The sequence below is a fragment of the Acipenser ruthenus genome, chromosome 8, assembly GCF_902713425.1.
Source record: "Acipenser ruthenus chromosome 8, fAciRut3.2 maternal haplotype, whole genome shotgun sequence".
Lineage (NCBI taxonomy): Eukaryota > Metazoa > Chordata > Actinopteri > Acipenseriformes > Acipenseridae > Acipenser > Acipenser ruthenus.
Window position 1 is genome coordinate 7476574 of NC_081196.1, and position 13047 is coordinate 7489620.

At 37.6% G+C, this 13047-nt stretch overlaps 1 protein-coding gene across 3 annotated transcripts in view; it reads left to right on the top strand.

Moving 5' to 3' along the window:
- Positions 1-13047, top strand: part of LOC117407105 (cGMP-dependent 3',5'-cyclic phosphodiesterase-like) — a 169176-nt gene that overhangs the window by 36227 nt on the left and 119902 nt on the right. Inside the window, exons 1-2 of one of the 3 annotated variants that reach the window (XM_059028345.1) lie at positions 3236-3641; positions 9508-9568. In XM_059028345.1, the coding sequence (XP_058884328.1) occupies positions 3622-3641; positions 9508-9568 (81 nt within the window). In that variant the 5' untranslated portion in view covers positions 3236-3621. Of the gene's footprint in view, positions 1-3235; positions 3642-9164; positions 9191-9507; positions 9569-13047 lie in introns of those variants that run through there. The other 2 variants (XM_059028346.1, XM_059028344.1) reach the window with 2 other exon arrangements.

Below are 13047 nucleotides of genomic sequence, written 5' to 3' on the forward strand. Positions count from 1 at the left end.
GATAACTACGCATTTTATGAAGGCTCATTTCTTTGCTGATATTGGCTGTTCATTTTTTGGAGTCAACAGTACAGGCTGAGACATGGATCAAGGTGTAATAAGATTAAATCGTATTCCTTTTCTGATTGAATTAAATGTTGTCACTTCTTTACTTACGAATACGAATACTATTTAATCTTCCTTAATATAAGCATAAGCATTTGCCTAGGCAAAATGCACAGAGAAGCTTTCAGATTATCAGGAGGCGCTTTCTCATTGATTGGTACTGAAAAACGTATTATTGATCGGTACTGAAAAACTGCATAGACAAGGCAGGAAATGTATTAACACGTTTTCACCTTTCTGTTTTAAGTGATACCTGTCGGCTTAAAACATGTTAAAAAGGACATTTGGAAATAACTATATGGAGAAACTTAAAGGAATCAACCCCACCCTCCAACCCAACAATAATTCAAGCCCTGACATTTGCCTCTTTTGTTGAAGGAAAAACATATGTTTTTATAAATATGTTGTTTTTCTTCGATTAAACTAATATCTGTGATACTTATAAAATACCTTATATAGCAATCACAGGCAACAGATAACATTAATCTTAAATATGAATACCTCCATTGTCTCTTTTTTTTCTTAAATTTTGCAGGATAAAATATACTTCTATAATACATTTAACACAGAAATAAAAGTAAGGGTTCATCAAATTAAAAAGAGATGTATCTGCCTCTAAGGCAGCTTATTTAGATATATTTTTTAAAGAAGGTAAATTGGCACTGACCTGAAACTGTTGTATTTCATTATTGCTAAAAACAACATAAAACATATACTTAAAGAAATAAAAAATGTTCTGAAACTTGTAAAATATTTTTACAACATGAATTTTCCAAATGGGAAAATAACTATTTTGTATGATTCACTAACATACGTTTCTTAGAGGGTACCTATGGTGAACTGAAAGTGATTATAGACTTATTTCAATAGAAAATATGTTTCCAAATACTTTTGTCATATTTTACAGCCCCTCCTATCATTGTGAGGGGCTATTTTGATGCACAAAGGGTTCAAACCACTACAAGATTCAGTGCACTGTGTTATAAACATGGCACGGTGATGTGACATGACAGCATTGATTTCCACAATTGTCGCCTATAGCTACACACAAAGTAAAGGCGTTTGCACGCAGATATAGATATATCATGAATGAAGAGAATAATTCCAACACAATACAAATGGTAGTCTAACCTCTTCGGGCAGTGAGAGTGATGATTCAGATGAGGATAGTTGCCAGTTCATTTTAGCAACAGTCAGTGGATAAACCCACCCGCAATTCTCTGTGATTGGTTGCATATATGAACGTTGACTGTTCAGTAATCTCCAGATTTGCATAGCGCTGTACAGCTGCTTTACAGTGCTACTGGTCGTTCAGACCTCCCTTTAGTCACATCAAGTGTCATTGTACTGTAATAAGTTAGATATGGTAGTAACAAAGCAGCCTGCATGAAAATAAAATATTCTGTTACCGGGGCGATGATGGAAAAAAAACGGGATGAAATGAGCATCCCAAGAAGATTCTGGGGACCAGTGTTCCAAAAGTGGGACTGTCCCGTCCAACACGGGATGTTTGGTCACCTTATTAAAAGGTTATAATATGTAATATTTCGAAATATGAGACGGTACACTGGGGTAGCATTGTACCCTGATCTCTCTTGTTAATTTCATGCCATGTTATTCACCGTGGCTCTGCTAAATATATATATATATAATTTTATGTAGATGGTGGATTTGCACAGGATACTCTAGGGTACCTCGTTTAGTAACATGAGCAGAAACTGCATTGCAAGAGCGTATCTGTCACACTGGGCAACACGGCTGATCTGACAGACTTCAGCAGGACACTCTTAAGCGAGAACACATTTGCAGCTCAACGTGACGCGCTGTATTGACACTGTTATGGAAGGTGTTCAAAATGTGTTTTGCCCAACCCCTTTGTTTTGTGTACAGTTCACAATCTGTGGTTCTAGCGATCACAACACTTAAATAATACATTCACATTTGACTAATGATTATATAACCTACTTTTGCACAGTTTATGATTAATATGTCAATACCCCACTACGGCGTTATCATACAATCTTTTGCAATCAATATTACATTCACTGAAGCCATAAGAAGTACAGGATGTTAAACACCACTGCATTTCAGTGACAGTTTATTAGTACTAGTATCATCACATGCTTTAATCCAGTATTTACTGTGCTATGTCGGGGCGTGCTATTTTATCATTGTTTACTTCATAATACTGTCATTAAGTGCAACTATGCTGTACTTAAGGGGAGCGTTTGAGACGCAGAGCATATGCTTTATGCATTTTATAATAAGTGATTCGTCGTTATATATTTTTTCTACTCTATGCTGATAATGGAGCTTTTGCAATAAAATAAAAGAGAGTGCATGAGTAAAGGTATATTATATGAAATGATGTGGAATCTCTGCCATTCACTTGCCATTATCCTGCGATAAAATGATACAGTGCAATTTGGTTAAAGTGATTTGGCTGAAGTAAGAATCAGTGCGGAAATCCTTTGACTTCATCTTGAATTGTCTCCACGGATTTCAAATTGATTGTGTTGCTGTGGCCTGCATATGATTAGGGCTTCTTAAAGGTAATATACTGGTACTAGAATGGTATGCAAATGTGTTATTGTATGACAGACATTTCTGTACAATATCTTTGAATGATTTATTATGTAGAAAGTGCTATATCTACAGTTTGGACTCTAATAATGTATTAAACACATGTTTAATATTAAAACTGTTACAAAACCAGTAACAAAAAACAGGCACACATCTGGGTCCTTAATTAACCTTCTCAGCAGCTGGTTACCAATATAGACCTTGATAAATCTGGTCCATAGAGGAATGTTATATAATGAATACTGTCTATAGTGGCATGACGACCATGAGGAATGAAAGGATTGCAATTGTTTTGAAGCTGCTGTTGTGAAATGAATTACATTCAAACCACTGCTTTGTAGAAATAGAATCTCTCAATTAGGAATATCAAAGGGACAGAGAAAAAAAATAGGAGGCAGCTGGTCCTAATAGAGGAAGATCTACATTTCACCACCAAATTGAAAGGGACTGACAATTCTCTAGCGGTCTTTACTGGGTGGGAGTTTACTGTTCTTTACTGCCGTATAGGAAATCCTTCTCATTTGTTCCTCAATTGAAAGCACAGTGCATTTGCTTTGCATGCTGTAAGGAAGAGAGCAGGGTCATCAGAGGGTATGCTGAGTAAATATGAAAATGACTGCAGGAACTGTGCAAGTGTGTGCGATGACACTTCCTCAGTTTATCTTTACTGTTCTTGCCTAAACTGTTTCCTTCTCTTTTATTGAGGGATTCAGTGACTTGCAGTGGAATGTGGAGAGGTTCAAGAGTTCTGGTGGCAAGTTCTCTTCTAGTCTGCACCAGGGTCGGTGGTGACCAAGCTGTATTAGCAGCCATTGTTCTGTTTGGACATTAGTTCCTAGGGGTTAGGTACGCACACCATAACCATCACTTTAACAGTGGGCTCTTGTATCATCTTGACCAGCTGTCTTACAAGGAAGGAAAACCTGGATTGACATGGATGCTGACGTGTCACAGTAAGTCTGTGGTATATTAATACTTTGCATGTTTCATTTAAGCTCGGTAAGTGACACATAGTTGAGGTATTATTTGATATTATGGAGCCTATTATTAAACCCAACTGAAATAAACGTGTCTGATGATTTGGATCTGTTTCATTGCAATATATCTGATCAGTACTGCATATGCTTACTGAATTACAGTAACCTTAAATGAGAGTTTAATAGTATTATAATGGGTAATATTACAATGCTTTCAGTGAGGAGTCATATGTTCATTTATTTAGTTATATATTTATTTATTTATTTATGTATGTATTTGTTGGTGAATTAAATACATTTTTTTATTCATGAAACTGTTCTAGAATGTTGTTAACTAGCAACAGTGTAAAACAGTATCATTAATATGTGTTTTAAATCAATGAAAACTATTTAAATTTAATTAAACAATTTGTAGAAAAAAATTGTCTAAATCAGAACCAAAATAATTACCTGTTATGCTGACATTTTCAAGTTTTTCAAGTTAAATGCTGTACGTTGGCAAAAAATTGTCTATAGGGTGCAGCATTGATTTGACATAAAGAATCTGCTGTTAAAATTGCTTTTTGAAAATTTTTTACAAAGTCCTTTCAACCAAATACTTACTATAAGCCAGACAGATCTGCTCCTTCGCCAGTCGTCATTGAAAATTATTTTAACCAAGGAGATGCAGGTTTTAAATATGACATACTATCTGTCGGCTATGCTATTTGCATAATACATTGTGTGTGATGGCTATTGCAGATAAAGATGATGCCTGCTAAAGTCATCGGCTCTTTTGGTATTTAAACTCAAAGATTGCTGACAAAAATGTCTGTTTTATGCCTCAGATTTCAAACGCAAGTGGTTGTGTTCAGAGGCCAGGATATCCTGGCGCCTTGTCTTTGACTCAAACCGCTAACCACACCTCATGTCTCTCGGTCTCTCCCTCACCTAATAAATGTGTTTTTGCATGTATTATTTGGGTGAGAACTACCTTATGAATATGACAGTAATTCTGTTTTGTAGCCCTCCAGCACAATTCCATCTTTGCAGCTTAACATGACTCACTCTATTGGCACTGTTTTGGTAGGTGTTAAAAATGTATTTTGTCCAACCCCTGTACTTTGTTTTGTGTACAGTTCACAATCTGTGCTTCTAGTGATCACAACAATTAGATAATACATTCACATTTGACAAATGTTTATATATCATACTTTTGCACAGTTTATGATTAATATGTCAATACCCCAATGTGGCAGAGCAAGAGCTCTGCCTGTAAATAGTGTGAGTGGTTTTGTGTGTTTTGGTGGTGGTTGGCAGGGATGGGTCTAATTCCTGTGCCTGCCAAAATAAAATGAGAATGTGGCTGTTCCTAATGGAATAATTGGTGTTAATTAGGAACAGCCACATCCTTTAAAAAGAGAGCCCAAAGCTCCATTAGTCAGACTACCAGGGAGCTGGGAACAGAGAGTTTGCTGCTGCAGGAAGAGAGACAAACGTTCCTGTATTTTTTATTTAAAAACCCACCATGATAGTGACAGACTTGGGTGAGGGATTTTCTGTTTCAATTTCTGTTCATGACTTGTTTTTGTTTAACCTTTTTTATTTTGAATCGATGAGCTGCATTTATAATTTGATTTTGAAAGAATAAACTTGCAGTTCTTCAGTCCTGAGTTTCCTTTCTGCATCCTGACCACCATAGACACCCGGCTACTCTACCACACGCAACTACTGTGTTATCATACAATCTTTTGCAATCAATATCACGCTCACTGAAGCCATAAAAAAGTACAGGATGTTAAACACCACTGAATTTTGTCCTTGACTCAAATCGCCAACCACACGTCATGTCTCTCGGTCCCTCCCTCTCACTTAATAAATGTGTTTTTGGCTCTATTATTTGGGTGATTCTTTAACCTCCCACAAATCAAAGCTCTTCTCTCTGGGGTGGCTTATTTGTCATCAACACCTGCTTCCCACAGAAATGGGCTGGACAGCCTCTTGCTGTGGAAAGAACACAAACTCTATGGCAAGACCTACCAGCAGATGGAAGAATGTTATGGTGGTCCATGAGCATTATGTTTATTGGTACCATAATGGAAAGCATGTTTCTTTTGAAACTTGTCTAGGGAATTAGGATGTTTATACAGTATAAATGAAGTGGGACTTTTTCCAAGAATTAGCACTTTGTTTGTCCTAACAAAGGTATTCATCTTTCGAATGTCTGTTTTGATCTTTTGAATGTATTATTGTTTATCCTGTTTACTTATTAAAATGGGATAGATGATGGCATGTCTAATATTAGATATGTTAACAGCATAGAGTTGATCAGCGTAGACCAGAATCTCTGATTTGAAAGCATTACAGAGCACCTTGGACCCTCGTGAGGCAAGTGCAAAGGCACATTTTCTGAGAGGCATGAAACCATTTTAATGGTATAAATCGAGCAAGGGACAACTGAGTAGTTTCTTGCTGTCAGCCGACCGCTTTTTTTCACACTGCGGACTCACCATGCAGCCACCCAAGAGCTACAGCATTCGAGGAGAACACAGCTGTCGGGCAGCTTGCGGGCAAGCCCGCAGGGGCCCGGCCAGACTACAGGGGTCGCTCGTGCGCAGTGAGCCGAGGACACCCTGGCCGACCTAACCCCCCACCCCACTCCGGGCGGCGCTCGGCCAGTTGAGCGCCACCCCCTGGAAGCACCCTTCCTTGGTCAGCAAAGGAATAGCCTGGACTCGAACTCGCGACGTCCATACTATAGGGCACATCCTGCACTCCACACGGAGCGCCTTTACTGGATGTGCCACTCGGGAGCCCCACAGCTGAGTAGTTTCTTGAGAGTTTTATACTATACCAATTATTTTTTCTAGACTAAAACCTGCACCTGAATGGGTTGATGTCATGCTGTTATGCTCCCACCTTTTCTGAGCTGTTTGTATGTCTTTAAAATGTCTTTAACTTGATTGTAATTTTATGCACTTCCATTAGTTATGGTGATCTGAAATGTGCATTTTTGAAAGACATGCTCGACTCCATCTACTACTTACCTATTCTCAAGACATGTGCTACACTTACTCTTCCACCCTTCCTCAGTGTCAGTCAATAGGGGAAGCAGCTGGCTGTTTAAGGACAGGAAAGAAAGGGGGTGGGAATAATTTCACCCTCCAGGTGAAATACGAAGCAAGTGCAACACTATCTGAAAGCATGACTTGCAATAGAGATGTATTTTGCCTTGTGTAGTAAAAATACATGTTTTTACTACACTGCACATTTGAGTCCTATGTAACAAATGGAAGTGCACAGCAGGTAACGTGTGTGGAATTATTGTGTTAGTTACAATCACTTTAATGTTAAAACCGAGAATAAAACAACATTGTTTACGAGACCCTGAACTATACTGCTTAGTTATTTTTCTTTTAAAGGATTTTGCCCCAATGTTTAAAGCATTAAAATATTTATATTTGTTAACAGTACTATATGCCACCCATTCGGTCATGCCAGACTGATCTTGCTTAAGAGGTCAATGAGGTCATGCTGAGAACCTCTGCTAACAATATCATACTAAGTACCAGTTACCAAGACAGATCTAGTTGTCAATAGCTCTGCAGGCAATACAGATTGCCTTTTGGCTGGAAGAACAAAGGTTGCTGTGCTACGGGTAAAACCTGCATGCTCTGTAGCGTTTTCGAGGTGGTATGGAATGCAAAGCACACACACAATTAGTGTATATAAAGGCCACGATACACTATATAATTTCGGTGCAATCCGATCGTGTGATTGCATGCAGTCACGGCTGATCGCGATGCATTATATATAGAGGGTGTTTATATTATTATGTAGGCTATTATTCTTACTAAACAGGAGTAATTGTCTCATTAATTGATGGGCATGTTATTTTCATTGTTATTTTATTATTATTATTATTATTATTATTATTATTATTATTATTATTATTATTATTTATTTCTTAGCAGACGCCCTTATCCAGGGCAACTTACAATTGTTACAAGATATCACATTATTTTTTACATACAATTACCCATTTATACAGTTGGGTTTTTACTGGAGCAATCTAGGTAAAGTACCTTGCTCAAGGGTACAGCAGCAGTGTCCCCCACCAGGGATTGAACCCACGACCCTCCGGTCAAGATTCCAGAGCCACGTATACACTTTATTAAACCCCACAAATAACTCACCTTTCATACTTCGTTTGGATTAATTTGCTAACATTTTCTTGGTTAGCTACTTACATTGATTGATTACTTTGTAGTTTTATTTCCCCTTCCATTATTTTTATTAAAATGTTTAAATTGACCAGGTGCTTGTAAACTTGTACGTTCATAGAAAACTTTTAAAACTTTTATCAGTTTATCACAGTTTCATGTGTGTGACTATGAGTACAGGAGCAGAGCATGTTGTCATGTGACTCCTCCCTGCTCACTGATTGGATACTTGTCCAGGGCGATCGCATCTGATTGCATGAAAATAGAGCCCCGCTCAATAGCTTGTGATAAGATGCAATCCAATCAAGCCTGCAATAATGATACGATAACCATGGGCAGCAATCCGATCGCATGCGAAATTGCATAGTGTATCGTGGCCTTAACAACCATAATTAGAAAACGATTCACTATCATCAGCCAATCAGCTTCCAGCTATAATAGGCATTAATACACAGTAGATGCCTGCTGGAATGCCACCGCGTCACCTGTGAATCAAATTTAAAATCAATTCGCGCAAGTACTGCCTTTTTCATTTTGATTTGCTGTATTTTTTAAGCTTAGTTCACATCTATTAGACAGAAAATACTAAACAAAAACAAAATTGATCCAAATGTATTTTATTATCCACCAAAACTAGCCAATCAATACTTTGCACTGACGAAAGCTACCAATACCAAACGGTAAAGCTTCATTGATGGGCACTATCGCGTAGTATAGCCATCTTCTCATTCAATGAAACATGGCAGCCTTTTTGTGGCCTTTTTTAGAACTTGATTTCATAGATTCCCTAAAGGTAACTGACAAGAGTTCTAACCACACCACCTCCAACTCCTATACCAGTATTCTGGACCGTAACAGTTTTATGATGTTGATGTAAATGGATGTATTTAATCTATCAACACCACAGTGAGGGTCTTAATCGTATAAATATGAGTAGCTTTGGAACACTAAACTACCGGTCATACACTTTGACCTTTTCCTAGACAGTTTCAGAGATGGACCCCATGACTCAACCCACATTGTCATTTTTTTGTCCAACCAAAACTCTACACCTTACTGTACCTGAACTTTTCTGTCCAGACTGGGGGACCAGCTGCTCCTGGAACAAGGAGCAAGCACACCTGAAAGCCTTCCCTTTGAGGACTATATAAACACGTCAAATGATTTAAGAAACAGACAGGCACTTGGACCCAGAAGACGTCTCAATCCTCACTACCTCCACCACACTCCTGCATGAGCCTGTAGTTCCTGCAGTAGCATTTCTCCCTTATTTCTTTGCCTTTGACAGTAGGATACTGCCTGCCCAATCGCTATGGAAAGCAGGTGTAAATGACACTCCAGCCACTGACAGGAGGGGAGGGAGGGACTGGCTTTGATATGTAGGATGTGGCTTCAAAAGAGTCACTAAAATACACACAGACACATTCACAGCGCGAAAGACTGAAAGAGAAAGAGAGAGAATGAGGGAAAGCAAGGGAGATAAGTAGAGTGTGTGTGTATGTGTGCTTGTGTGTGTATGTATATAGACACATTCTTCTCAGACACTGACAGAAAGCTAAAGAGAGATAGTAGGGAAAGCAAAGCTCAAGCATGGTTTTAATACTGCAGCACATTCTGATTGCCGTCATTGAATTTTTCAGAAGGGGACAGCAAGTCTTCCTGAAGGCAGATGAGCCCCCATCACATTCCGACGTCTTACAGGTAGGACAGAGGCATTTATTTCTTTAGAGCATTTCCGACATTCTCTCAGTGCCGGTGTTCTGTGTTTTGTTTAGTTTTTTCTCTCCTTGTGCTGTCTTGTGGTATGTACTGTAGGTAAGGAATCCATGCTTCAAACCTGCTCATTATTGTTATTGAAAACGAAAGTTTATTCACTCCCCCAAAATGAGTAAACTTCTAGTGTGCACTGTATTAGAGGAGGTCATCTATACAAATGAAATCATGTATTGTCAATAAAGGACATTTTGCTGGAGGATAGATACATGGTTATAATTTCTTACATCTGTTCAAAACATGTAAATCATTGTTTTTGAACAATCTGCCTATAATTAACTTATGTTCCCTATTTTACAACATTGTGATGATTCATTTGTTTAGTGTCTTTCTTTTTGTTAGTTGTTTGTCTCTAGAATTATATTTTTTCGATAGTTTTTTTTGATAATTTCGTACAATTTTTTAAAATATATAATTGTATTAGACATTTAGGTTATACTTAATTCTATTCCAATAACAATGACATTTTTTAAATGACATTAATCTTATATATACACATACAGTCCTTCAAGATTATGCAATCCTGGAGTACAGCTTCAACATGTTAAGTAAGATGTTTATATAAATAACTGTAATGCCTGTGGTTTGCAAAGTGTTGCTGTACCAAGAAAATAACTAGAAGTGTATACCCCCCCCCCCCCCACCCCCAATGAGGAACAGGTGGTGATCAACTGCTCATTTCCTCTCTCCCAGCCCTGTCTGTGAGATGTGATGAATACCCAAGCATATCTTCCTAATTGACAGAAATACCATGCGTTTTGCTGTCTCCAGCCTCCCCATTTCATATTCCACAGCAGAGATGCTTATCACCCTTCCATTTGGGGAATGCGTTTAATTTGTTTTCACCTCTCACCACATCAGAGATACCGTGCAGCACTGCACTGTCAGAGAAACTAATATCTTGTTATTTTTTTTTTTTTGGAGGAACATTTTTGTGGCTGTTGCTCTCTTGCCTACACCTGGCTGTTAGTACGTATAGTATGTTCTGCAGCTGTACTGTATGTAGCTAACATTATATGTCTGAATATGAGGACATATGTACACATTGTCCTATTTTTATATGCATACCGATAATCTTGCTTTCAAATTGATTTTTTCTGTTTCAGCAGTTACATTATATATTTTGTTTATTTCCTACTCTGGGTTACCAGATTCAAGTTGACACACATTAGCTTTGTCAGTTACTGTGCTACAAATATGGTAATTTATTGTTAAGCAACAAATGGCCATATTTTATTCTATTTAGATTGTCCCAAAAAGGCGCATTGATTATTAAACACATATTTATGTTCTTCCTAATTTATTTTGGTGTGTTATTATTTAATATAAAAATCGATAGGATAGAACATTCTTGACTCATTAATCAGTCAGTAATATGTTTGTGACAACAGAGTTTCAACTCTTCTAGCCCCACCTACTCTTTCTGTATATTAACATAGAATAGGTGGGGATCTCAGTTGAAAGGTCAGATTGTCACATGATTCCAATGGAATATGGAAGTCTGTTTAGTCCCATCACTTTGGATTCTCTGAACAAGCTCAAAGCCAGGTAAAGGAAGATTTGGAGAAACATGATAATAACTCACTCAGAATGATTGCAGACCTCCCAAAACAGTGAAGTAAATGTAGAAGAAAGTGAGTTATTCATATTGAGAATGCATACTTAGCAACACATTAGTTTGCCATACTTTCCTCATTAGGATAAATGAGAGACCAAATGCAATAATGCTGATGTTTTTTAATCCATTTGAGGATAATTTTTTGTTGTTGTTGCTGCTGTTGTTTTTAATGTCAGAAGAGTCCCGAAGCGAACGTCTGACTTACTGGGCAAGTTCTGTTTATTCTCTTGTTTCAGGGAGGAAAGGTTATACAGGCATACCATTCCCTAATACAAGCTATCAGCAGGGCTTAGCTGCCAATGCCACTAAACTACTACGTTTAGTCTGTTTTGAAAACTCGAAAGCTTTGAAGAAAAAAACAAATGCTTGAGTTCACAAATAGTTGTGACATTTTAATAACTAGGACCAGGTTCAAATTCCTACTGTACACCAGCAGGACCCCAACGGGGTGTATCTTGCTCTTCCTTACAGTAAGAGCGCTCCTATCAAGCCGTAGTCTCTTTTCCTCATGTGATTCTAATTTAATTCTATACCGGTTCTATTAAATGCAAAATCATAGCCACCAGGATTCTCCAGGGAAGCTAACTGACTATTTGTTATTATTATTTTTAATTGGCACACAGATTTACATTCCCAATAGAGCTCCTGGGAGGGAGAGAGAGGGAGGGGGATAGCTAAGATTTCAACTAATCAGAGTGGTATTAAGTTGCAAGGTGTATTGTGATTGGTTCAAGGTAAATCTACTTTTGAAAGATTTGGTTAAATAATGTAGGATTTGATGTCAAGATATAATACATTGCTCAATAATGAATAGTATATGTACATGATATCCATTACTGGTATTTATCCTAAAAATGCAATAACAGTATTTCTGCCTATTTGTACATGGAACACTCAGATACCTTGAAAGCTCACATTGGCCCGCTCATGCAAGAAAATAACACCACAAACATCTTGTCAAATTAAATCAAATTAAAACATTCAAGGGTGACAGATAATGCCTTAGAAAGTAGAAAGGCCTTAGTAAAAATGAAATGCAGGTATTGATTTCCGTGTTGGATGAACAGAAAGCATGACTGCTCTATGCGTAACATAAGCAATTCACGGTGCAGTCATAACCAGGTAGTTGTCTCTTGTTAAGTTTTCTATCCACCATTGTTTGTTTATGCATTATGTATTCTTAAAGAGCAAGTAGCAAAAGCGATTAAAAAAAAAAAAACACATAACAGCAAGTGCTCTGACTTTTCTGTTCTGTACCACATCATGGATTGTTATTGTTATGTTACCTGTTTGACAATGTGGGCAATATTTCTTACACTATCAGTGCACTATAGCAGACATTTTGAAAAGAGCTTTGAAACAGACTTTAAAGTTAAGTGTAAAATGTTGTCAGGGGGGGTTACTTAATTGGGGATGTGTAATGCTATATTTTTCGGAACCCCGCTACTTGCTTTTTAAGTCCTCTGTTGTGTGATTGTCACAAACTAGATTGAATGGTATTCAATTGTATATCTTCAAAAATAACTCCCCTTGCTTGTTACCCTTCCAGATAAATCACTGAGAGGTATTTCCAGCAAATCTCTTTCATTCTTTATGGAAGATGAAAAAGAGTTTATTATACCCACATGTTTTACTTTCAATCATTTCTGCAGTTTTCCTGCGCCGTGGCCCTGTGTGTTAGTATTTCTGATTTATAATGTCTACTGACTGTTATTTGTCTTTGAGGTTACACTGGCTTTCCATTGTATTGTACTGTAAGGCCTTTTTATGATGCTTGTCTAGATTTTGT